Below are 26,219 nucleotides of genomic sequence, written 5' to 3' on the forward strand. Positions count from 1 at the left end.
CTGGTGCTTACCTAGAACCTTCACCCCATAGACATAATATTCATGGTACTGGGAAGTATTCTATATGCTAACAATGGAGAAAGGCATACACCAACTCACCTACAAACTTTTCAACCCATGATGATTACTTTGCCTGCAAGAGGCACTAGTGCAATAGTGGCATAAAGCTTGTGGGAGTAACCAACCAATATCTAATTGGACTTAAGGCCACTCCATGGGATGGAACTCATCCTCAACACTGCTTCAAGTGGCCAAGAATCTGAGACCATGTAAGATAGGATAGGAACTTAGGGGAAAACAAAATTCTACTGTTCCACTGAAGGAACACAGCAGTAAAATGGCTCCTAACCACATTCTGCTCTACTCATAGATCACTGTCTTGCTCAGCCATCATCAGAGAAGCTTCTTCTGGAAGCAGATGGGAACAAATACAGAGACCCACAGCTAGACAATATGCAGAGAGTGAGACCTTGACCTCACAGGGACTGCAGCAGCATGCACTGGGCCTACACAGGTCTGCACCAGATGTGGTCCCAGTGCTAAGAGGATCAAGTAGAAACCGCTCCAATCCCTAACCTAGAAGTTGTCTCCAACTGATAACCACTAGCAAATGAAAAATTAGTTCTCTCCATCCCAGTCTCCCTGGAGATACAAACCAATCCTAAACGTGAGCCCCATGCCTAACAGTAGATGGGCAACACAAACATCTTTGGAGATTCTTTATCTCATAATGTTTAACAGGGCTTTTTTAAAAAAATTCACAGTTCCTTTGTGTAGAGATAGATTAGATATAGATATAGATATAGATATAGATATAGGATTCTAGTTTTATGTTTTTATGGGATTCCTGGGCATATGAACACGTGTGTCTGTGTGTTTCTCATGCTTTTTCTTGGACTCTTCTTCTTATGTTTGTTAGTTTGTCCTATTCTGGTTTTGTTTTGTTTTATCTTATTTTACTTTATTATTATTTAGATGCCTGTTTGTTTTCTAACTAAAGTCAAAAATCTGTGAATTTAGATGGAAGGGGAGGTGAGAGGACCTAGAAGAGTTGGTGGAGGAAAATTGTAATCAGAATATATTGTATGGAAAAAACTATTTTCAATGAAATAAAAAAACTAAAAACTACGCCTTTTATAATTTAAACAGATGATATAAAATTATATATATATAAAGAAAATTATACACAATTATAATGTGCACAATGAATGAAACCCAAATCAAGAAATAAACCTTGCAGCAAACCAGAAACGCTCCTAGATGCACTCTAACCCAGAAACACTCCCACGTGCACTACAACCTGGAAATGCTCCGTGTGTACTACAGCTCCACGGTCCCAAGAGAGGTCGTCAATAGCCTTGACTTGCGAGATGTGTGGTCCTCCTATGCTGCATCCTTCACCCAACATATTGTCAGGTTTTAGAACAAGGTTGGTTGCTCTAGCCTCATAAAGTGGTTCGGCACTGGGTCCCTCCTTCTCTACTAAAATGATTCAGAGAACTTGCAGATGAATTCACTTCAAACTGCATAGTTTGTTACATAGTTGTTAATGAATAAAATACCATATACTTAAGAAAATCAAAACAAAACTGAAGCAGTGCCTGTGTGGGGGTCCTATTACTCCTGTTTACAGGCACCACGTCGCCTCTTAATCCCTCCCAATGTCCCTTGATGGAAATACAAGTAACAACAACATTTCCTACACCTTATCAACTTCATAATGCTCTCTGAAGATCTCACCACTTAAGTACAGTAAGGTTTTTTGTTTTGTTTTTTTATTCTTCTCTCATATATTACATCCTACCACAGTTTCCCCTCTATCTTCTTTTCCCAATTCCTCCCCATCTCTCCTCTTCCCCAGATCCACTCTATTTCCCTTCAGGAAAGGGCAGGCATCCCAGGGCACCAACCAAACACAGCATATCACGGTGCTGGAAGACTAGGTACACCCCTCATATTAGGGCTGGACAAGGCAACCCAGTAGTAGGAAAAGGGACCCAAAAGCAAGCAAAAGAATCGGAGACAGCCCCCACTCCCACGGTCAGGCATCTCACAAGAAGACCAAGCACCACAGCCATGCCATCTACACAGAGGACCTAGGTCACATCCGTACAGTCTCCCTTGCTGTCGGTTCGGTCTCTGTGACCCCCTAGGACCCTGGTTAGTTTACTCTCTGGCCCATTTTCTTGTGGTGTCCTTGACTCCTCTGGCTCCTACGATCTTTTCTCCCTTCTTCCATTTCAATTCAATGACATTAGTAAAACACAGGAAAGATCAGTGTAGACTAAGCACTATTTCAAGGGCGTGAGAAGTGTTCATTAAGAACAGTTCACATTCTGACCAAAAATAAAATTTGAAATTAGAGAAAAATCAAAAGATATTATCTCACTGTATCAAAACAGTAAGACAAGCAGCCTAACTTTTTGAAGCAAAGATAGAAGCTCCACAACACCTGAAACTGAAATTTAAATAGTATTTTGAAATCAATGATAAAAAAAAATAATCTTTGGGATGAAACCAATCACCATTAAGAACAACATCTACACTACTGTGTTTAAATTGGAATAAAAGAGAAGCAAAGACGTAGGTTTCTACCCTTAAAAGGTAGAAAACAAATGAGTAAACTAAATCCAAAGAAAAGAATCACAAAAATAAAAACAGATGGACAGTGTGTTTAAAAGATAAAAGACAAACTTTAGACAGGAGCTGAAGAGATGGCTCCATGGGTAAGCAAACTTGCTGTGCAAGCATGACGAGCTGAGTCTGAATCCCCATCAGTCAGGTTTAAAAAGCAAGGCATGGCTGCACCTCAGCATCGTGGGGCAGGCAGCCTCAGTGAATCCATGCACACACACATACGCTAGCTGGCCAGCAAACGTAGCCCAAAGCAAGCTTCCAGTTCTGTGAGAGACCATCTCAAGGCAATAAGGAAAAGAACAATAAAGGGTACCCAATTCCTGCTCTGGCCTCTGCATACATGTGCACTCACATGCATTGCACATGAGTGTGTGTATATATATACAGAGACAGATACACAGACACAAGTAGCTTTGAAATGTAACTGCATTGGAAAACCTCTAGTAAGACTCAAGAAAAAGAAAGCACGACCATGAAAGAAGGAACCTTGCCTCAGACTCTACAGACAGCAAAACTAATAGAAAATATTGTAAACAACCTCATGACAATGAACTTGTAACTTAATGTTAGCACCCATATTCCATGAAAAATAAAGCTACTGAAAGTGATGCTAACTAAAATGGAAAATGCTGACTAACTCAGAACTATTAAGCGTTAAGCAATTATGAGTATTAAAAACCAAAGTTCAGAGAGTTGCATTATTAAATTCCATCAAAAGAAAAAAAGTAGTATTGTATAAAAGCTTCCAAACATTAGGAAAATAAAACCCCCAACTCCTTACTTATATTCATCACAACCTTAATATCAATGCTTAAAATTGATTAAAAAAAAAAAAAGAATAGGTCAACACTCTCCATGAATACAGATGTAAAACTAGCTAACAAAATACTGATTAACTGAAAAGAAAAACATCTTGAAAAATGATCTGAATCTAATACACACTCTACCAGGAATTGCTTTAATAGTTGAAAAATCAATTATACACCAACATCAAAAACATAATCCATGAAAATAAATAAGAGTTTCATTAAAATTAAAAACTTCCATTTTGTAATACAAAGGATAATGTTGACATTCACATGACACACACACACAAACACACTCTTCAACAACAACAACAATCAATGCTGCAAGTATCACAGTACCTTATTTCAAATTACACTACCGTGTTGTCTTAGTTGGAGCTTCTATTGCTGTGATAAAACACCATGACCAAAAGCAAGTTGGAGAGGAAAGAATTTATCTGGTTTACACTTCCACATTGTAGTCCATCACAGAAGGAAGCCAGAGTAGGAACTCAAGCAGGGCAGGAACCTGGAGGTAGGAGCTGATGCACAGGCCAGGGAGGGGTGCTGCTTACTGGCTTGCTCCTCATGGCTTGCTCAGCCTATGGGGTAAAAGATCCAAGCCCATTCTGGATTTGAAAACCTACTAAAAGCCTACCAATCCCTGGGCTTGGCTTGAAATCCCACCCATCCCCACCCTGGAAACTTCCACTTTAGAAAACTCCTCCCCTAAGAAACCTACAGGAAGCCTGCCTCAGTGTCCTGCTGCTTCTCACACAAGCAGAGCCGCTCTCCTGCACCTTCCCAAGGAATCTTGTGTGGGGTTTGTTGTGCGGTGTTCCTTCCCTCCCAAATGCCAGGATACCTTTCCCTTCAGAGCTGTAACACTTACACAGCCTGTTTTCTTATAAAACCCAGGACCACCAGCCCAGGGATAGCATCACCCACAGAGGACGGCGCCCTCCTCCATCAACCACTAATAAAAAAGTGTTCTACAGCTGGATCTGTGGAACCCTTTTCTCAATTGAGGCTCCCTCCCTTCACGTGGCTCTAGCTTGTGTCAAGCTGACATAAAACTGGCCAGGTCAAGTGCCATAGTTAACTGACAGAATAAACTAAAGGAACCAGCAACAAACCCTTGCATGTAGAGCCATGTTCTGCCGAGATAGCAAAACTTACGTTGGTGAGAAAGACAGTCTCTTCAACAAATGGTGCTGGGAATACTGAATATTCACATGTGGGAAAACAAGACTGGATTTCTAACTTTTGTCCTACATAAAAGCCAGCTGCAAATGGATCAAAGGCTGTAAGGCAAACTCTGAAGGAAAACAACCAGAATACTTCAAACTATTGACAGGCAAAGACTTTGTGGACAGGACTCTAACAGCTCATGAAATAATAAGTAACGACGAGTGGGACTGCATCCAGTTAAGAAGATTCTGCACAGCAAAGGAAACATTAAATACGGAGAAGAGACAACCTCCAGAATGAGGGGAAATATGTAACAGCTATTAATCTAATGGGGTTAATATCCAGAATATATAAAGAACTCAAAAAAAACTAAACATACATACATCAAAAAACAAATAATGCAATTAATAAGGATTAAAAAAATCAAAATAGATCATCACAACAAGTGAATAAAAGGGGAAAAACTATATAATTATACCAGTAGATACATTGATTAATGAGTAAAATTTTAAAACCTCAGAAACTAGCATTAGCCCACATTGTTTAATCAAACAGGCCACATCTACCAAAGCACCTACAATTAGCATCTTATTTAATAGTGAATATTGAACCCTTAAATTCTTAGAAATCCTTAATTGTAATATTTTTAATGCCTTTTCCCTACATTCCAGAGGAGGGTAAGCATGTCTACCTCATGACACATGCTCAACTCTTCATTAGCCACGTAAGCAGATGTCGTAAATCAAGACAAAGAAGTGGAATGTACCGTCTGCAAAGTGAAAAGAGAAACTGTCCTTCTAAACAAATGACCAAATATCAAGAAATACAAGTCAGATTTAAAATAAATTGTACCTACATATGAGAAACATAATATTTAGTATAAAAAATTTTATAGTCATTTGTCATCAAATCAGTACTTGGGAATAAATTTAACAAACTATGCATAATACTTATAATCTAAAACTTTTTAAAAAATCAGACCTTAAGAAACAAAGAGGAGGCTGAGGAAACGGCTCACTGGGTAAAGTTCTAACCATGCAAGTATGAGGATCTGAGTTCAGACCCCTAGGAGCCAGGTAAAGCTGAGCTTGATAGTAATCTGTAATCCCCATGCGCCTACAGCCAGATGGGAGGTGATAACAGATTCCCCGCAGCTCACGGGCCTGCTGGCCTGAGTACACAGCCATGAACAAAAAGAACTTATCTCAAACAAGGTGGAAGGTAAGGCTCAACACCTAACCACACACATTTTACACATACACACACACACACACACACACACACAGAGAGAGAGAGAGAGAGAGAGAGACAGAGAGAGACAGAGAGAGACAGAGAGAGAGAGAGACAGAGAGAGAGAGAGACAGAGAGAGACAGAGAGAGACAGAGAGAGACAGAGAGAGAGACAGAGAGAGAGAGAGAGAGAGAGAGAGAGAGAGAGAGAGAGACTAGATTTAACAGTATTAGTGTCGGTCTTCCCCAAATCTATCTACACACTCAATGACTCAGCTCTGAACTAGTAGGCAGGATGGAAACTGAACATGCTGATTTTAAAATGGAAAAGTCCTAGAATCTAACACAATGCTTACACTCCCACATCATTTACTACACACTCAAAACTTTTTAGTACAAAGCCATGGGAATCAATTTACTGTGTGCTGGCACACAAAGCAAGGCAAAAGGACAAACAGAACCAACAGCTCACAACCATCCACACTTATAAAGCAAGTGGATTTCTTTTCTTGGCTAAAATGCTAACAAAAGTATTTCAATAAAAGCAAAGTAATCTGTTTCAACAATACTTTAGAAAACACAAAACAATCAATACCAATTGGATCACAGACACAGACCTAAATGGAAAAGATTTTTTGAAAGACCACAGAAAGAATTTTCCTTTTATTTTCTTTTTTAAAGGGGGCTGGGAGGTGGGTTGCATCTGTTTTAGAGTCAGGGTTGTGTGTAGCCTAGGCTAGCCTGAGACTCACTAGGTAGCCAAGAATGGTGCTTGACTCCTGCCTTGGCCTCCCAGGTGCTGGGATGACAAGCGTGCACCATCGCTCCTGGCACTTCGTAGGAAGAATTTCTAAGACGATGAAAAGGGGTGGAGTAGTGGCTTCGAGTTAAACACTTGACTGCTCTTGAAGGGCTCCGGGCTTAGCTCCCAGTGTCCACACACAGTGGCTCACAACCTTCAAGAACTTTAGTTTCGGGGACTCAACACCTTCGTTCGACCATTTCAGGTACCAGGCACACAGTAGGCACCACAGTGCACATATATAGATGTAGACAAACCACTCATACACACAAAACAGAAAGAAATGTCTTTTTTTTTTTTTTTAAGATGAACAGAAAATATTCATGATCTTCAGGTTAGGACAAAATTCCTAAACACAGAAATCACTAATCAATACAGTTTAATTACTGAGCTTGATCTCAAAACAAGATCTAGCAGGAAAAGGCCAAGCAATTTTTGTACACACATCCTGTATGTCCACAAAATCACTTGCATCCAGAATATACCAGCAATACTCCACTCCTACCTCCTAACCCCAAATGTCCACTGTTCAAAGGATATCCACATATGAAGTGATACACAGTTACTGCACTTTAAGACTTAACCGGAAACACAAGATGGAGTCACAATGAACACCACTACACATCTACCACAGGGGCTCAGTGGAAACTGAGACTAGTGCTACAGGGAGTAGGACTCAGTACTTAGGAAATGATTTGGCACTGTCTACTAAAGCTAACTATGCCTACCTCAGAACATAGGGACCCACACCTAATAAGTGCTTACACCTCATCAAAGATGTAAATAAGATGCTTCTGACAGTAATATTCTGAACAGCTAAAAATAAATAAATAAGTAACTTAGCAATCAATAACGTTATTATGAGTAAAACATATGGTATATTCATATAAAAAATACTGTGAGCTAGTGGAAAATCAGGATATAGAGCCAGTGCAGTGGCTCAGTGGGTAAAGGCACTTGCTGCCAAGCCTGATGACCTAAGTTCAGTTTCCAGAACCCACATGCTGGAAAAAGGGAAAGGACTCCCACGAGTTGCCCTCTGAACTCCACATGCATGCCACGGCACACCCACACATATACATGCATGCACACGCACACACAGAGAGCAGAGACACATACAAATAAATAGATAAGAAATAAAAGTTAAAGGACAGGAGAAAAGAAAACAAGGGTGTATCAGGTAAGTGTAATGTACAGAAGCTAGAAACAATAATATATAGTAAATAATTCTATTAATATAAGACTAACAACTAGGTCACATGAACCCATGCTAGCAGAGGGCTAACAAGGAATTGGTATTCCACTTAGTAGCAAATATACTATAAGGTTACAAAAAACAAGCTAAAAGAATTCCGCTCAAATAACTAATATCAGACTAACACATGCCAAAAGAGCATCATAGAGGTAACAAGACATTCTATAATGATATAAGAGTTCATCATTAGGAAGACAAATTGACTCTGTATTTGTTATAAGCAAAAACTGAAAGAAAAAAGATTCTCTAGGAAGTAATATATCAAGAATAAAACTGAAAGAAATAAAGAAACAAATAAGCCAACTCCTTTCTCAAGAAATAGCAGCTCAAGAGAAATCAAAAAATTAAAACAAAAATTTTAAATAGCTAAATTATAATTAATTTATAATTATAAATTGTATTTATTATTAATAAGTTCTAATCACATAATATATGCTATCTCAGCTCTGAACACATTATAATTCAATGGCAAAAATATAAACAGAAAAAAAATCTTCAAGGCTCTTCGAAACAGTGATGAGTTTTAAACTCATGGACACAAACCAAAACAACCAGAAAATGTAAAGAGCAAACAATAATGGAAGGGTGACGGTGACATCTCAAAAGTCACCAGCCTCAGATAACACTGCTTAGATGAAACCAGCCCAGTGCACATTTTATACAAAGAACTAAAAATCAATGTGCTAAATTACCTACTTCAATAAATTAGAAGAATGAATGGCAAGTTAATACTACAGAAAATAAAACATTAAAGAGCAGGATTAATCCACAACAGCGAAACTAAAGAGGCTGAACGTTAATTTACTGAAAACCAAAGAGAACTGACGACTCTCTGGCAAGACAAATTTAAAAATAAGATCAACCCATGGTCATATAAATCAGTAAGTGATCAATATAATACTAAGTCCTAAAAGGTATATGAGGTGAATAAACACAACAAAACTGACACATAATTTTTAAAAATCCATTGTAAAAATTGACTATCTCAGGAACAGACTCCAGGCTCAGAAGGCTTCACCTGAGAAAACACCAGAAGCAAACAAGAAGCCAGTAATCACCTCAAAAGCTTGCAGACACAGTCAAAGAGGGACACTTCCTATGGGGCTTGCAGATCTGATGAAGGTTTTAGAAGATTACAGGTCAATTTCTGTATCAAAATAGGTAAAAATTAGCTGGGCAGTAGTGGTGCGTGCCTTTAGTCCCAGCACTCAGGAGGCAAAGGCCCGTGGATCCCTGAGTTTGAGGCCAACTGGTCTATAGAGTGGGTTCCATGACAGCCAAGGCTGCACAGAGCACAAGCAAAGTGGGAAAAAACTGGAAAAAAATTACATATACATTTTTAAAAGCATACCAAATCCACTGATGCACAAAAAGGATAAGATACAACCAAGCTGGAATCATTCTATAAATGTAATGTTAGTTTAGCATTTGAAATTAAAAAGTAGAGTTCAACACATTAAGCAAGTAAAAGGGGAAACTTACTAGTGTTTCAACAGATGTAAATGAAGCATTTTATTAAAACTCAACACATTCCATGATTTTAAAATTAATACAATGACTAGGCATAAGGTTAATGAATAAAATTACTGAACTGCAATTATCTGTATTTTCAACAATTAGAAAATGAAACTTAGGCCATTTTAATTAAAATAACCTCAAGAATACCACACATCTAGTGAACCTGCTAAGATGTGAAATCTTCTATACTAAATAAAGCTACAAACCTACAAAACCCTAAATAAGAGAAGAAATATATCATGTCCATGGATTACCTGATTCAGTGTTAAATTTTCAATTAATTATAAACTCATCTCTAGTTTCAATGGAATTCTAGATCCCTCTATCCCCCCGCCGTGTGTGTGTGTGTGTGTGTGTGTGTGTGTGTGTGTGTGTGTGTGTGTGTGCGCGCGCGTTCTTGCATGTGCAAGATTCTAAAGTAATATAAAAACACACTGAGAAAAAGAGCAGGAGCAGGAGGAAGACACCACCACACACACCAAGACTTCTGAGGAGATGAAGCAGCGTGAGGTCGTAAGTCCCTGGCACAAGAGGAAACAGCCGAGAAACACAATTTAGTCCACATTAGTGAAGCATCATAGAAAACAACCCATGTGAAACGTCTCATGCACAACTTTAACCCATTTTCTGCTCAGCCATATAGATTGGAACAGCAAGTATCTCTGTACAGATGTCTAGAAGACTGTATAGAACACCTCCAACAATTAGCAAGCATTGTATAAAGTCGTTCTTACCTCCCCAAAGGCTCCTCGACCAATCACCTTTAGTATTTCAAAGTCTTCTCTATGTAATCGCATTTGTTTCACTTTGGAAGTAAATGGTTTAGCTGAAACAAAAGAGCAATATCAGTTACTTTCTTAATGAAATGTAATACAAACTAGATGTGCAATAGATGAATATAGCTTAAACAGTAAAAATTCTAAGTATGATTAAGAACTAATCCAAAGCACTTTAAAATCTCCTCAAACTACAGGAGTATAAATTAACTTGTATTTTTAAAAAGCAGTGTTTCTTTTACTTATACAAATTGCACTTTTGACATTTGGGGTTTGTTTGTTTGTTTGTTTGAGACACGGTCTTAGGGATTTAGCCCATACTGGCCTGCAAGTCACTATGTAGCCCAGACAAGTTTGTAATCCTCCTGCCTCTACATTTAGGAGTACTGGAGTTACAGGCACGTTACCACTATACCCTCAAGATAAATAGGTAGTTTGTGTGTATGTGCAAGTACATGTGTGTGCACATGTGGAGGTGAAAGGACAGCTTTGATGTCATGAGTGAACTGAATACATGAGTAGTATACAGAACTTCCTGAGGAAATAGTGATGTGCGCAGCCCATTTATGTTAATAGTATTTGCTTGCACAAAATCTGTACGCTTGTTGGATTCCTATTTCTCATATGTAATTCTACAGCATTTGCCTGCCTTACACTTTTAGGGAATATGCTTCAGTGTTGAAAGATACTATCCTTCATTTCCTCCTAAGACTCCCATCCTTTCAACCTTTTCTAAAACATCATTTTAACAACCATATAATCACAGGATCAAATTTCAGTTACTCTGCCTTAAAAAAGGTTTGCTTCAATTTTACAAGTTTCTAGAAATACTACATCTTTCTCTGTAACTGACACTTCAAACAGACCCCAAAACAACAATATATTGGAACAACATACAGAGATAGCACTGCAACAGCTGGACAATAAGTATTATCTTCAAACACATTCAATTCTATAGATTTTGATAATATCAAGCCATAAAGCCACTGCAAATAAAACTCAAAATACTGAAAACATAAAAACCAAATTGTATGTATATCACGCAATAACTGAAAATTAATAAAAGATAACAGAAATGGCAATAAGCTCTAAAATTAAAGGGAAGAAATAAGTAATTAGAAACTACACACACACACACACACACACACACACACACACACAAACCTATGTGTTAAATTTTGAGGACTAAGACTAAACCAGCGCTTACAAAAAAAAAAAAAGAAAGAAAGAAAGAAAGAGAGAGAGAAAGAAAGAAAGAAAAAAAAGAAACAAATCAAGTCTGAAATAGTCTACTTTAAGAGGATCACTAAAACTAAACTCAAGAGCATAAAAACAACCTATATAGCACAGTAAAACCCTATCTGTGTCCAGCCCCACCAGTAGAATTCAAAACAAAGATAAAGCAAAATGAATGAAATTGCTTAATTTGAAAATAACCACATAATTGAAAGGCTTGTGGCTGGAGAGGTTGCTCAGTGTTTAAGAACCCATACCGCTCTTCCATAGGACCCAGATTTGGCTCCCAGTACCCAAATCACCCAGGCTCACAACTGCCTGGAACTCCAGCTCCAGGAGTATCTAATGCCTCTGGCCTCTGAGGGCACCCGCACTCTCTTGAACATACCCACAGATAGGCACACAGGCGTTCACAAAATGATGTTTAAGGGCTTTAAAAGACTATAAAAATTAATTTAAAAAAATACCACAAGTAAGAAGTTGGAAAAAATTACAGTGCTACTGAGATTAAGTATCGTAAGCAACCTTTGCTGCTAAATTTACTGTGACAAATTATTCTTACAGAGTAGCTAATTGCTTTTCAAAACTGAAAGTCTAAATTATTCAATAACTAAATTGAATCAGTATGTTAGTCTTCCGTAAAGAAGCCACCAATAGTTAGCAACTTCGCAAGTTCTAGCAAAAAGTGCACAAGCCATGACACACTCTGAAGGAAATGAAGAAATCCTTGGCACACAGGTATCATCCAGGAGCAAAGAGAAAATACAACATTCAAATGAAGCTTTCTATTTATCATTGTTCCAGAAGACCCAAGGTTCTAGGGAGATAGCTGTAACTAGTACAACACAGTAGTAAGTGGTAGGAAGCCATGCAGTGTCATTGAGGACCCTGCACTTGCCCAAGAAAAGCCATCTGAATCCAATCGCCAGCAAACAATTGACAAACTCAAACGGGGAACAAGACTGCAAAACAAGTGACTTGTGGCATGACAAGGGTCAGAACAGAGCAATGACATGAAAGATAAAGGCCATCAAAAGACATTAAAGAGACACTAAATGCAGGGAATGATTACAGATTGGATTCTCAATCAAAAAAAATTGCTGTAAGAATATTATTGAGACAATAGTTAGATTTCAATATTGGATGTACAGTAAACAAAATTATTATACCAGAGGACACAGAATGACTCAGTGGAGGTTGAGCATGGTGGCACCCTGCCTTTAATCTCAACAACAGGGAGGCAGAGGCAGGTGGATCACTGTGAGTTCAAGGCCAGCCTGGTCTACAAAACAAGTCCAGGACAGCGAGGGCTACACAGAGAAACCCTGTCTTGGAAAACTAAAACAAACAAATAAATAAACAAACAAAAACAGAACAAAACGACTCAGTGGCAAGGGCCCTCCTCACCAAGCCAGACGACCTGAGGTCAATCCCCAGAGACCACATGGGAGAGAGAGAGCAGACTCCAGCAAGCTGTCCTCTGACCTCACACAAGCTACTACACACATGAATAGAGAGTACAAACACAAACATGCATGCGCGTGCACACACTAAATAAAGGTAATCTTTAAATTTTTAATTATCACAAAGTTAAATAGGTTGACAGTTATACTACAAAGCAATGCAAGACAGTATCTTTATTCTGAGGAAATATATACAATTAAAGTTTTGATATCAATAATTTATCCTTAGACGGGTCAGCCAAAATAATGTATTCATGTTTGCGTATAGAGAAAGCAAAGAACAGCATAAATATGATAAAAATATCCGAATACAAAGCCGAACAGATAAACCATTAAGAGTATATAGAAGTTCATTACACTGTCTTTACACCTTCTAACCCCTCGATTTTCCTTTTTAAAATGCTGTTTTACTTACCTGTCACATATGTATATATATAGCTTGCTTGCAGTGGTACGTAAATAATCATTTCGTGGGACAGCCATTCAAAGGGATATTGTTCATACACACAAAGGAAATGAAGTATCAAGCCACAGAAAGACATGAAGGACTCGTAAATGCATAGCTGAAAGTAACCATTCTAAGCCTGATTTCAACAGAACATTCTGTTCACAAATCTTCAATAGAAAATAATACACAGAGCCCAGTGGGTTCAGGAGCCCCATAAGGACACCACTGGACCCCGGGGGCCTGCACAAACTGCTGTACCAACCAAGGACAATGCCTACAATAAACCTAGACCCCCTGTCCAGATCTAGCCAACCGACAGCTCATCTCCACAGTTGTTGGGAGAGTGGGGACTGCCTCTGACATGAACTCTGGTGCCACAATTTAATCACTTCCCCTTGGTGGAGAGGCCCAGCAGCACTCAGAGGAAGGGGAAACATGCTATCTGGATGAGACCTGATAGGCTGTGGTCATATGGTGGGGGAAGAGGTCCCCTCCTGTCAGAGGTCCGGGAGGGGAACAGGGTGGAAGGAGGAGGGAAGATACAAGTGAGGGGATAACAAACATGATGTAATCTGAATAAATTATAATAATAAATAAATAAGAGTGAAAACATTTAAAAAGAAAATAATACATAACATGCTAATTTCCAAAATATAAAGTTTTAAAACAAGACTCAACGTTTATAAGAAGAAAGTATTAAGACATCAAATAATATGTGAAAAGTTAAGAATCTGAAATACCAAATAATGCCAAAATGCAGACTCACTGCTCACACACTTACAGAATACCACAGCCAATGGGGAAGTCTCCCCAGGATCAGGACATGGCAAGGACGCCTGGCTCTGGCCACTTCTACTGAGCTAAGACTAGAAGTTAAAGCCTGAGCAAGTAGATCAGAAAAAATAAATAAAAATGAAAGCTATCTAAACAGAACAGGAGAAAAATATTTGGAGGTGACATGATATTATACACAACAACCACTAAGGTGTATGTGGCAAATGCAAAGTAAACAAAGGAACACAGCAAAGGTACAGGATATAGAATCAGTACACAAAAGCGGCTGCACTTCATACTTCACAGGAGCCCATTTAAATAAAACAAGCAAACCCAGCCACGGAAAGCAGGCTAGATGCTGCTTAGGGGTAATGTTGTCTATATGACAGCTAATGGATATAGGGTTTTCTTAGGATGTGGTAAAAACGGCCTAAAATTGAGCGGTGGTAGTAATGACACAACCACAAATAAACTAAACACACTAAATTGTATACTTTAAATCAGTGAATTCTGTCAGATGTAAATAATATCTCATTAAAACTACTTTAAAAGTCAGTTTGTAGAGGCTGATTAGTGCGTCAAGCCTGCAATCCCAGCTACACGGGGGTGGGGGCTGAGGATCACAGACCTAAGGCCAGCCGGGGCTACAGAGTCCAAGCTAGCCTGGACAACTTCATGAAACTTTGTCTCAAAAATAAAAAGAGAAATTGAAATTTTCTATATGTTTGCAATGAATAATTGGAAAATATTTTAATTACATTTGCAATGAAATTTTAAAAAAACAAAACACCTAGGTATGGTGATGCAAGCCTTTAATCTCAGCATTTGGTAGGCAAAAGCAGATGGATCACCCTGAGTTTGAGGCCAGCCTTGACTATATAAGAGTTTCAAGTAAGCCAGGTTTACATAGTGAGACCTTATTTTAAAACAAACAAACATCAACAAAAACCGATAAAGTAAATAGGAGTAAATTTAACAAATGAGGTGGAACACTTGTATATTGAAAGTATAAAATGCTGCTTTAAAAAAAAAATTTAAATGCAGCCTAAATGGATGGAAAGACCTTTTCTATTCTGGATTGGAATAGAATCTGCTATTCTATTGGAATAGTTGTCTGCTAAAATGACAACGATACCCAAGCAATTGAATGAATGAGGACAATCCTCACAAAATTATAATGGGAGGGAAAGAGGGAGGGAAGGAGGAACAGAGAGACACAGAGAGAAGATGAACTTGGGTCCTTTCTATGCGTCACACACAAAACTAACTTGAAATAAATCAAAGACCTAAAGTCAAAGGGCATAGAATTGGGTGGGTATGAATGGGGAGGCTCTAAGAGGAAAAGGATGATCAGAATATACTGAATGAAATATTTTCTTTTCAATTGAAAAGAGATTTTTGGGGAGGGGAAGGGAATGGTTTCGAGACAGGGTTTCTCTGTGTAGTCTTGGCTGCCCTGGACTTGCTTTGTGTAAAACAGCCAGGTATGAGATATTACATGATCTACCTTCTATAAAATACTTAAAATGGGTAAATTTATAGAGGTTGAAAATAGAGTTTACCACCAGGAGTGAAGAACAGGAGAAACAGGGAATACCACTGAATGATTATACGATTTCTCTTTGGTATAATGATGCCGTTTTAGAAATAAAGTATCAATAATGGCTGTACTATGTCATGAATATGACGCTTCTGAAATACACATTTAAGAAGTCACAGTGGAGCCAGGCACAGCAGTGGAGCCTGTATACTGTGTGTGTGCAGTGCCAGATGAAGGTGCTGACTGCCCCCAGCTGGAGCAGCAGCAGCTCAGAATGGAACATGGGTCCTCAGGAAAAGCAGCCGACACTCTTCACCAAGCCAGGTCTTCAGCCCCTCGGTTTTTGTTTGTTTGTTTGTTTCTCTCTCTCTCTCTCATCCTTTCTAGAATATGTTTTACTTGTTTTATCTTATGGTTGCTGATGGTAACTTCAGTGGAATGCTAAAAATTAAAGATAATACAAAAGCACCAAAAGAATAATCCGTGCTAAGGGAGTAAGTGATTCTGAAATGTGTCCCAACCATATTACAACTGGCCGCCTTTTCCAGAGGACCTGCGTTTGACTCACGGCATCCAAATGGTGGCTCACAATCATTTGTATAAAGAATGAAGTTCCAAGTTTCTGAGGTATTTGGCAATGATGGTACTTAAAACTGTTTTATTCACCCTTCAGAGTAGATACTAAAAAAATTGTTTGGTAATGATTGAATTGCTGCATAAAGCTTGCAAACAATCCTTATGTGTGTATGGTTTTGTTAATAGGATGAGCAGAGGTAACAAAGACCAGCACACACAGCAATGCAACATGGGAAAAGCTGAATAAGGGGCTGGGGTGATGACTCAGTGGGAAAAGCACAAGCCATACAAACGTAAGAACCCCAAAACCCAGAGAAATCTATGCATGGTAGCACATATCTGTCACCCCAATGTTCCTACAGCAAGATGGGGAACAAGAGACAGGGCAACCTCCAGTTCACCAGCAAGCTAGCCTGGAGTATGCAGCAGTTGAGAGAAAGACACCTTGTCTCAAACAAGATGGTGGCCAAAGACCAACCTCTGAGGTTGTCCCCTGGCTGCCACATGTGCACTGTACATTCACAAACACATCCTATACACGAGAAATGCTAAATGGACAGCCATGAAAATGTGAATACACAATGAAACTCATGAAAGAGTTTCCCAATGTGGGAATCTCAACATGGAGGCTAGTTTAAGGCATCGACCTGACTGAATTAGTAAAGCTGGCGCATCTGTGAGAGTGTTTCCTGAAAGACTCGCACGTGAGTCAGCAAACTGAGTAAACACAACTAGCCCTGGACGTGTGTGTGTGTGTGTGTGTGTGTGTGTGTGTGTGTGTGTCATATGCACCCGCACACTCATTCTCACTCTCTTTCTCTAGCTCTAACTTCCAGAATAGACTTTTTTCTGTTACTGTCACCACCGTCATTATAGTACATCATATTCCAGGTCCCTTGATCTTTCTGTCTGAAATTTAAAACATCACCTCCCATCCTGACCCAAAGGGCTCTTGGGCCTTTAGCCTTGACTCAGGACTGCACTGTCAGCATCCTTGATTCTGTTGCTTTGAAGTTTAGAGACAGTACCGTGACTGGGTTCCCTAGTCAGCCAGCCAGCAGGCAGCCATTACAGAATTTTTCAGCCTCTATAGTATGTAATTATTTGAGCCAATTGAACAAATCCAGACAATGACACAGATAAGACAAGACAGACAGAAATCCAGACACACACACACACACAAACAAACAAACAAACAACAACAGGAGAGACATACAGATACACAGACACACAGACACACAGACACAAACACACACACACTCCTACATACCTTGTGAGCCAATCTAATAATACAAGGTAGTTCTCTTTCTCTTTAACTCTGACCAATACAATCAAGAATCAGAAATAAATAAATCTAATCAAAACTTTAAAGAATGGAGTAGATCCCATGATAGCAGTAGATGCTACAAAAGGACAGAGCAAATGGCTCAGCAGTTAAGGGCACTGGCTGCTCTTCCAGAGGATGCAGGTTTGATTCCTAGCACCCATATGGCAGCTCACAACCATCTGTAACTCCAGTTCCTGGGTAATGCCCTCTTCTGGCCTCTACTGGCTCTAGGCATGCACATGGGATACAGACATATATGTAAGAAATACACATATACACTTAAAATAGATTTTTTTTTTTAATTTAAGGATCCTGGAAAAACAATTCATTGTTTAAGAGCACTGGTTGCTCTTCCACGGGACCAGAGTTCGATCTCAGCACCCACATGATGGCTCATAACTGTTTGTAGTTCCAGTCCAGGGGACTTGACATCTTCTTCTGGCCTCTGAAGGCACCAGGCACACATTGGTACACATACATACACACAGGCAAAACATGTATACACATTAAGACCAACTTTTTAAATTCATTTTAATTTAAAGCATATTGGTCCTGGCACAAGCTCTAAAATCTAGATCCACAGAGAAATGAGGTAATGCTGGTGACCTAAGAGGGGAAGAACGGGACCCAGTATCCTCCAGTAAAGACTAAGAGTCTTTCTTCAGATAATGGAATAATTTAAATTCTGATCCTCAACACCCAGGATGGAGCCAAGGTGCCATAAGAGATGAACAAAAGTGGTTCTGTAGGCATGGTCATACACCTTGGTAATTCTGTCATTCAGAAGAGTGAGGTAGGAAAATCATGAGTTCAAGGCCAACGTGGGATACAGAACAACACCCTGTATCAAAAATAAAACAAATCTGATAATCCAATGAAAGATCCTTTGAGTTCTAAGACTTACAAGCACCCTGGGGACAAAAAAAAAAAGCATAAGCAGAGGCCAGAACTCAATGACAGAGCGCTCACTCAGAATGTGTAGGGCTCTGGGTCCCACTTTCCGCACCACCAAAAATAAATAGTGGGAAAGAGAAAAGCTATTCTCGTGAATTTAGGGGATCTTGCTGAGCACTGGTTTGACTGCTACCTTAAAGCCTGATACTCTGTGGGTCGTGTGCCAGCCACAGCAACCACCTTCCTCTTGTCAATGTGGCCTAAGCACAAAACTTGTTTTCTATCTTTTGAACCAATGGCATAAAAGGGCTTGAGGGCGCCTGGAGGGAGTCTCTTCCCTAAGGAGACAAAGCAAGGACTAAGGCCTTTACCAAAGCCCCTTTCTTTCTACTTCAGACGCTACGATAATGATATACTCTTTCATGAGCTGGCTGTCTTGTGCCAAGTAACAGGACAAACGAGATTTCAGAGACCTTCTAATCCAACACTGGCACTGCTCAGCCAGTGAACTGACCTGGGACTGCCTTGGGGCTTCTTGCTTAGTAGTGAATGTCCTGTGTTTGAAGCTACTGTCAACTGGCCTCTTTTGTACTTACAGCCAAGCACATCCAGTTACAAATCCTAAAGACAAACTCAAAATGTAAGTTTATCTCTCCTGTGACAGATAACCTGAGGGAGCTCCGGCAACTTTACCATTAGTCAAAAATTTGTCTCCATGTTTCCCAAACAGAAACTATATATGCTTGGACATTTTTTGTAATTTCTCCTTACTTAGAATAGAACTCTTAATTTTCAGACTCAGTTCTTACTTAACGAACTCATTATTTTATATTCACTTATCTCCTATATAGATTTTTAAGTTCAAAAGCATGAGCAAAACCCCAAATCAACTCTACTTCTAAAGGACCATAATATAAGCAACACTCAACTATGAGACAATGCTTAAAATGCAACACAAGTTGTTGTTGATGTTGTTGTTGTTGTTGTTGTTATTATTATTATTATTATTATTATTATTATTATTATTATTATTATTATTATTATTATTCAGTGCTATGCCTGGGTGTACATCTGCAGGCCAGAAAGGGGCATCAGATCACACTGTAGATGGTTGTGAGCCACCATGTGGTTATTGGGAATCGAACTCAGGATCTCTGGAAGAGCAGACAGTGCTCTTAACCTCTGAGCCATCTCTCCAGCCCCGACAAGTAATTCTTAAACAAGACAACCTAATGGTAGTAACAGTGACAGAGACTTAGGAGGATGCCCACTGAACAAATATCCAGAGGTAATTTATACAAGGGGAAAAGTTAACAGGGACTCTGTGAGAAGAGAATCCTACTTCTGTTGCTGAAAACACATAAATCCCAAGTTTTTAGAATAGTTAGCCACTAAGACACAGTTAAAGGGGCAGGAATGCTGGTATCTAATAGGAAGAGGAGGAAGAAAGGAAAAAGGGAGAAAGGGAGGGAGATGGAAACAGGAGGAGGTGGGTGGAATCCACTTTTTTTCAAAGCTTACAGAAAGACTACTAAGCTAGGTATACTTGGCTCTACAGCAGTTTGTTGTATGTACCTCCTAAAACAACTGATCAAGTCAACACCATGAGGTGGGAAGGTGGATGTGGAGTGGGGTAAGGAGCAAGGGAGAAATCCCATGGTGGTCGTGCTATGTAACTCTTTCACTCTGTCCTTGAGAAGACTGAGATCCCACACTAGGCACTCTGCCCGTGCTATCCTGATCACATTCTAGTTTCCCCACGTAGTAGAAATGGCGTAGGAGTTACAAGCCAGGAGTCTCTGGAGAAGCATAAGAGACAGCAACTGAACACACACACACACACACACACACACACACACACCATGCTTGTGCAAGCTTCCATTGACCGTGACACCTAGAAGAAGAAAATGCCAAACAAGTAGAAAGGAACACTGGATTTGGAAAATATGATGAATTAATCCAAGATAGTGACAATATGTACAAAAGTAAACACAGCCTGCCTCTAAGTTGCTGAACAACCTCTGACATCATCACCTGCCGCCAGGTGTGTGCCAGGCCGTAAAAGGACCAACCTGCCACCTCATATCTATCCATCCATCCATCCCTCCCTCCATCCATCCATCCATCTCTCTCTCTCTCTCTCTCTCTCTCTCTCTCTCTCTCTCTCTCTCTCTCTCTCTCTCTCCTCCCCTCTCTTGTACTCTCTCTGCCTGTGCCTCTGTCTGTCCCTCTGACTCCCTGATAAATTTGTACTTCCAATAAATGTAAATAGCTTCCATGCACCAGCTAAAATTTAAATTTTTCATACTGAAGAACAAAAAAAATTATATCCTGTTTCCAAATGCCAGTCATACTCAATAATACAGAAAAATGAAAATGAAAAGGTTCAAATAAAGAAAAACCATGTAAAGCCAGGCATGGTGGTGCACACCTGTAATCCCAGTACTTGGGAGGCAGAGACAGGTGGATGGCTGTGAGTTCGAGGCCAGCCTGGTCTACAAAGCGAGTCCAGGACAGCCAAGGCTACACAGTGAAACCCTGTCTAAAATTAAAAAGATAACCACATGAATAATAACCAAATAAAGTTATATTGCTTAAATTTAAATAAAGATGAAAAGGTAATTTTAAGGTAAAAGCCCTACTACACATGACAACCATTAAATAAAAAGTGCAACTCGCCAGGAAAAATAATAATTTTACATTTCAGGAATCTAACTAATCTTGCCTCAAAATGTATGATGAACAAAAACTTCTAAGAGTTATATTTTAAAAACTGGCAAATCTTCCATTAGGGTATAATTTTACTATACATCTTTCAGTAACTGACAGATACAGCAAACAAAACTTTGAGCAACAAGCTGGATTTGGAAGACAGGATTTTGGGTTGTTTTGGGTTTGAGTTTTTTGGGGGGGCTTTTTGGGGTGTGTGTGTGTGTGTGTGTGTGTGTGTGTGTTTGAGACAGGGTTTCTCTGTGTAGCCTTGGCTGTCATGACAACGGGGCTGATCTCAAGCTCACAGAGATCTGCCTGCCTCTGCCTCACAGCTTACGGCTTCTGGTGGGGATGCAGGTAGAGACTCAGTTTTCCTTAGAAGTTGGTCCACTGGGAGTTTGGCCATGCTCCAGTGAGTATATAAACAATACAAAATGAACTGGGTTTTTTGTTTGTTTTCTTTTTTCTTTTGTCTTCCTTCCTTCTTCTTTCTCTTTTGCAGTGGGAGGTTACAAGGGAGCAACATGAGAGGATTAGAAACGGAGTATAACCAGAGCACATGATGTGAAACTCCAAAATAAATCAAGAAAAATAGTGTTGGAAGAAATAATTTGCAAACAAGTTAAATAATAAAAGTGCAACTTCTTAGAAAACTCCAACTTGTCAAATAACCAAGAAGTAAAAGAACACTAGATTAACCTTATATCAAATAAAGATACTGAATCTAATTTACAAATTAGATTCCCAAAAAGAAGTCAAGGATGACACAAGGTTAGCACTGAATTCTTTCAAACTTTCCAGTATTTGTTTTTATTTTTTTGTTTTTTTCAGACAGGGTCTCACTATGTATGTAGCCTTGGCTGTCCTAGAACTCACCGTGCAGACCAGGCTGGCCTTGAACTCACGGAAATCAGCATGCCTCTACCTTCCAAGTTCTGGACTAAAGGTGTGTACCACTAAACCTGACTTCTCAATATTTTTAAGAAACGATACCAACATTACTTGGAGAAATGTATCTTATTTTGCTTCTTTGGTTTTCGAAAACCAGTGGCGAAAGTGAGATGATCCTATTGAAACATGTCTATAATTCTTTATTCAAAGAAGTGTGTGTGTGTGTGTGTGTGTGTGTGTGTGTATACAACATAAAAATATATATATATTACCATATATATCACCAGGATCTCAAGTAGTAGCAGTTTCCAGGGAGATGGATGCTAGGATTTGTAAACTAGTAAAATAATGTAGAGCTTGACAACACTTCCTTTTTGTTTTACCTTGCCTAGAGAGTCAGTATTTTCAAACAGCCCCTTCTGCTTCACACCCCACATCTTCCAGAAGAAATGTGGGTCTCAGAAGTAGCTGCCCAAGGGCTCCCAGAGCGGCTCAGAGCCTCAGGTGTGTCCTCCTCTCTGCTGAGACCGGTGGCTCATTCCTGAACTGCACTGACCCAGAGATTTTGCTCCAAGGCAAGATACCACTTATAGCCCAGACTCAAGATGGGTGAAAAGCATACTTTACTTTACAAAGTGGGAGACAGGCAATTGTCAAAAGGAAGAAAAAGGAAAATCAGCTGACTTCAGAGAATTCTCAAGCAGATGAGATTTTTAAGAGTACTTAAGGAAGTGGAAGATTATAAATTGAAACTGTGTACCCACATATGCCCTGAGAAGCTGTCACATTCCATAGGTAGAAATACTTCACTGTGAAGATACTACACTAATTATCTCCTGACCATTAGTAGACTTTTTAAGATGAAACTGACCGTCTATATTTTAATTGAATTTTTAACTGACTCAAATACAAATGAATGGTAACACCTTAAAAATGGACTCCATTCCGAGGGTTCTGTTTCCTAGTAGGAACATCGGCACTAGGTGAGGCTTGTTATTTCACATGGACGAGAACAATTTTCTTGGTGCCCCTTATCTAGGGCTGTGCATGTGTTATCATTAAAGGCCCAGGCCCCATCGCGCTGTCTGGTGCCTGCCCCACAGCCTAGATACCCAGCCAGATTCCTGCTCCTCTTCTCATCGCCTCCTCTCAACTCCCTGTCCTCCATCTCTGCCAATACCATGGCCTGGATGAGGCTGAGAACACTGAGTGTATATGAAAATGTAGACCAAACCAAACTATGAAAGTCAGTCTCATGTTCTCGCAAACCTTTCAAATGCTATGATAGTTTATTTTTTTTTTAAGATTCATCTATTATTATGTATACAGTGCTCTGCCTAAATGTACATCTGCAGGCCAGAAGAGGGCATCAGATCTCATTATAGATGGCTCATAGATGGCTGTGAGCCACCATGTGATTGCTGGGATTTGAACTCAGGACCTCTGAAAGAGCAGTCCCCACTCTTAACCTCTGAGCCATGGGCTCACAACCATCTATAATGTGATTTGATGCCCTCTTCTGGCCTGCGGGTGTATATGCAGGCAGAGCACTGTATACACAATAATAAATAATTTTTTAAAGTACATTTTTAAAAAAGATTCCACACGTGTGAGTGAACACACACACATACACACTGTGCAGACGTAGGTTTTGCAAGTGCTTCCACTGAGACAACTGAGTGGAGACAACGCCTGCAGCAAAGCAGAGGAGTAGTGTGCAGTGCCCAGACTCTTCCAACCCTAAGAACTCTTAAAAACAAAATCCTGGGCAGTGTGTGCTTCTTTTTTAAAGGCTGTAAATGGCTGGAGCATCTCAGTTCCTAGCACTCACCTCCGTAACTCCAATTCCAGAGGAGCCAACAGCTTCTTCTGGCTCCACAGAAAATGCGCACATGTGGTGCACAGACATACATGCAGGCAAAACAACCATATATGTAAAATTAAACTAGGGGGGAAAGGGGGAGACTACCTGGCAACTAGAACACTCAGGAAAATGACTTCTGAGTCAGGATAGGAACTCAAGGCAGGGCCCAGGAAGCCGTGTGTGGCCTGCTCTCTGTGGCTCACTCAGCTTGCTTTTCTATACAACCCAGGACCACCTGCCTAGGGCCTTCCCACACCAATCGTTAATCAAGAAATGCTGCACAGGCTTGCCTACAAACCAATGTGATGGAAGCTTTTTCTCAAGTGGGGTTCCCTTCTCCCAAATGACTCCAACCCTATGAACTTCACACATACACACATACACACACACACACACACACACACACACACGCGCGCGCGCGCGCACGTGCGCAAGCACATGCAAGTAACAATCCAAGGTTTATGCTCTGGCCAAAGCAGCAGTCTAAACAAGTTTTATAGGCAATCAGAAGAAAGGTAAGTCAAAAAAAAAACAAAAACAAAAACAAAAAACCCGGCAAAGCTGTGAAAGTGACATTTCGATGACCATATACAACTTTTAAATTAAAATTTAATCACAGATATTTTTAATTTTTAATTCATTCCATTCTCTCTTCCACACAGCAACACTGGCCCAGAATCTCTAAATCACAAGTATATTATTAGAGAAGGCATTTCCTATAGGTGATCAGGAAAAAACAAAAAGTTATTTTAAACTTTACCGTAGCACTAATAATTTCTAATGAAAATGCTTCAATAAATGGTAAACCAAAAAGTCAACTGCAGTGAAGACTGCTTATAATCTAACCAGAACCCAGATTCTCTTTCTAATTAAATCCTAATTTGTAAAGTGCTACATACATGTGTATGTATGTACATATGTACTTATGCAAGTCTGCGGCATGCATGGAGAGGCCAGAGGTCTACATTAGGTTGTATTCCTCAGTCACTCCCCACCTTATTTTTTTTGCATCTTTTTCTTTTATTTTTAAGATTGTAATACAATTACACTTTTTCTCCTTTCTCTTTCCTTCCTCCAACCCCTCCATACTTTTTTTGATACAGGGCTTCTAATTGAAACTAGAGCTCACCAATCTGGCTAGCGTAACCAGCCAGCAAACTAGCGGTCCAACTGTGTGTTCTAGCTACTTTCTGTTGCTGTAAGACACTGACCAAAATCAGCGTAAGGAAAAAAGGATTTATTTCACCTTAGAGCTTATAGTCCCGATCGTGGTCCACTATTGAAGGAAGCTGAGGCAGGAACTGAGGCAGAAGCCATGGAGGGGTGCTGCTTGCTGGCTAGCTTTCCTGGCTCTCAAGTCTTACCGCCTGCCTAGAGGCAGCACTGCCCACAGTGGGCTGGGCCTTCCCATACTGGTCATTAATCAAGAAAATTCAAGTACACCTGTAATCCCAGCTCTTAGGGAGGCAGAGGCAGGCGGATCTATGTAAGTTCGAGGCCAGCCTGGTCTACAAAGTGAGTCCAGGGCAGCCAAGGCTACACAGAGAGACCACGTCTCAAAAAATGAAGAAGAAGAGAAAGGAGGGAAGGGGCAGACACAGCAGCAGACCCCACAACTTTCCCACAGCACAATCTGATGGAGGCATTTTTCAATTGAGGTTCCCTCTTCCCTTAAATAACCCAGTCTGTGTTAAGCTGACAAAAAACCTAACCAGCACAACCTGTGCCCACCCCACCTCAGCCCCTTATTCCTGAGTGCTAGAGTGTGCAGCGCACACAGGCCTGGCTTCTAAGTGGTGCCAGGTATCCAAAGGCAAGTCCTATTATCTGCACAGCAAGCTTTTTGATGAATGAACCATCTCCCCAGCTCCCCAGATTCTAAATTTGTTTTTAAAAAACCATCTTCCTTCACACAGCCCAAGTACCCTGACAATGGCATCACCACCAGCACAATGACTGCCTCCTCTGCAAATAGAAATCTAAAGGCAGGTGGATCGCTGTGAGTTCAAGGCCAGCGTGGTCTACAAAGTGACTCCAGGACAGCCAAGGCTACATACAGAAACCATGTCTCAAAAAAACCAAAAAAAAAAAAAAAAGAAAGAAAGAAAAAAAAAAAAAGAAGAAATGTAATTCTGGCTATTTGAGACCAGAGTAGAAGCTTTTCTCTGGGTTTGCACCCCCATCCCTCCCTCCCCCCCCCCTCTCTCTCTCCCTCTCTCTCTCTCTCTCTCTCTCTTTCTCTCCCTCACTCCCTCCCTCCTTCCCCACTAACTTGGGCGCATGCTGCACCAGGTCCGTGC

At 40.0% G+C, this 26,219-nt stretch overlaps 1 protein-coding gene across 14 annotated transcripts in view; it reads right to left on the reverse strand.

The window, feature by feature from the left end:
- The window catches only part of CDC42BPA (CDC42 binding protein kinase alpha), a 207,647-nt gene that overhangs the window by 156,809 nt on the left and 24,619 nt on the right, over window positions 1–26,219 (reverse strand). For all 14 annotated transcript variants that reach the window (XM_084791680.1, XM_084791667.1, XM_084791676.1 and 11 more), the window contains one exon: window positions 10,153–10,244. In XM_084791680.1, the coding sequence (XP_084647806.1) occupies window positions 10,153–10,244 (92 nt within the window). Of the gene's footprint in view, window positions 1–10,152; window positions 10,245–26,219 lie in introns of those variants that run through there.

This window comes from Acomys minous (genome assembly GCF_964271855.1).
Source record: "Acomys minous genome assembly, chromosome: 1".
Classification (NCBI taxonomy): Eukaryota; Metazoa; Chordata; class Mammalia; order Rodentia; family Muridae; genus Acomys; species Acomys minous.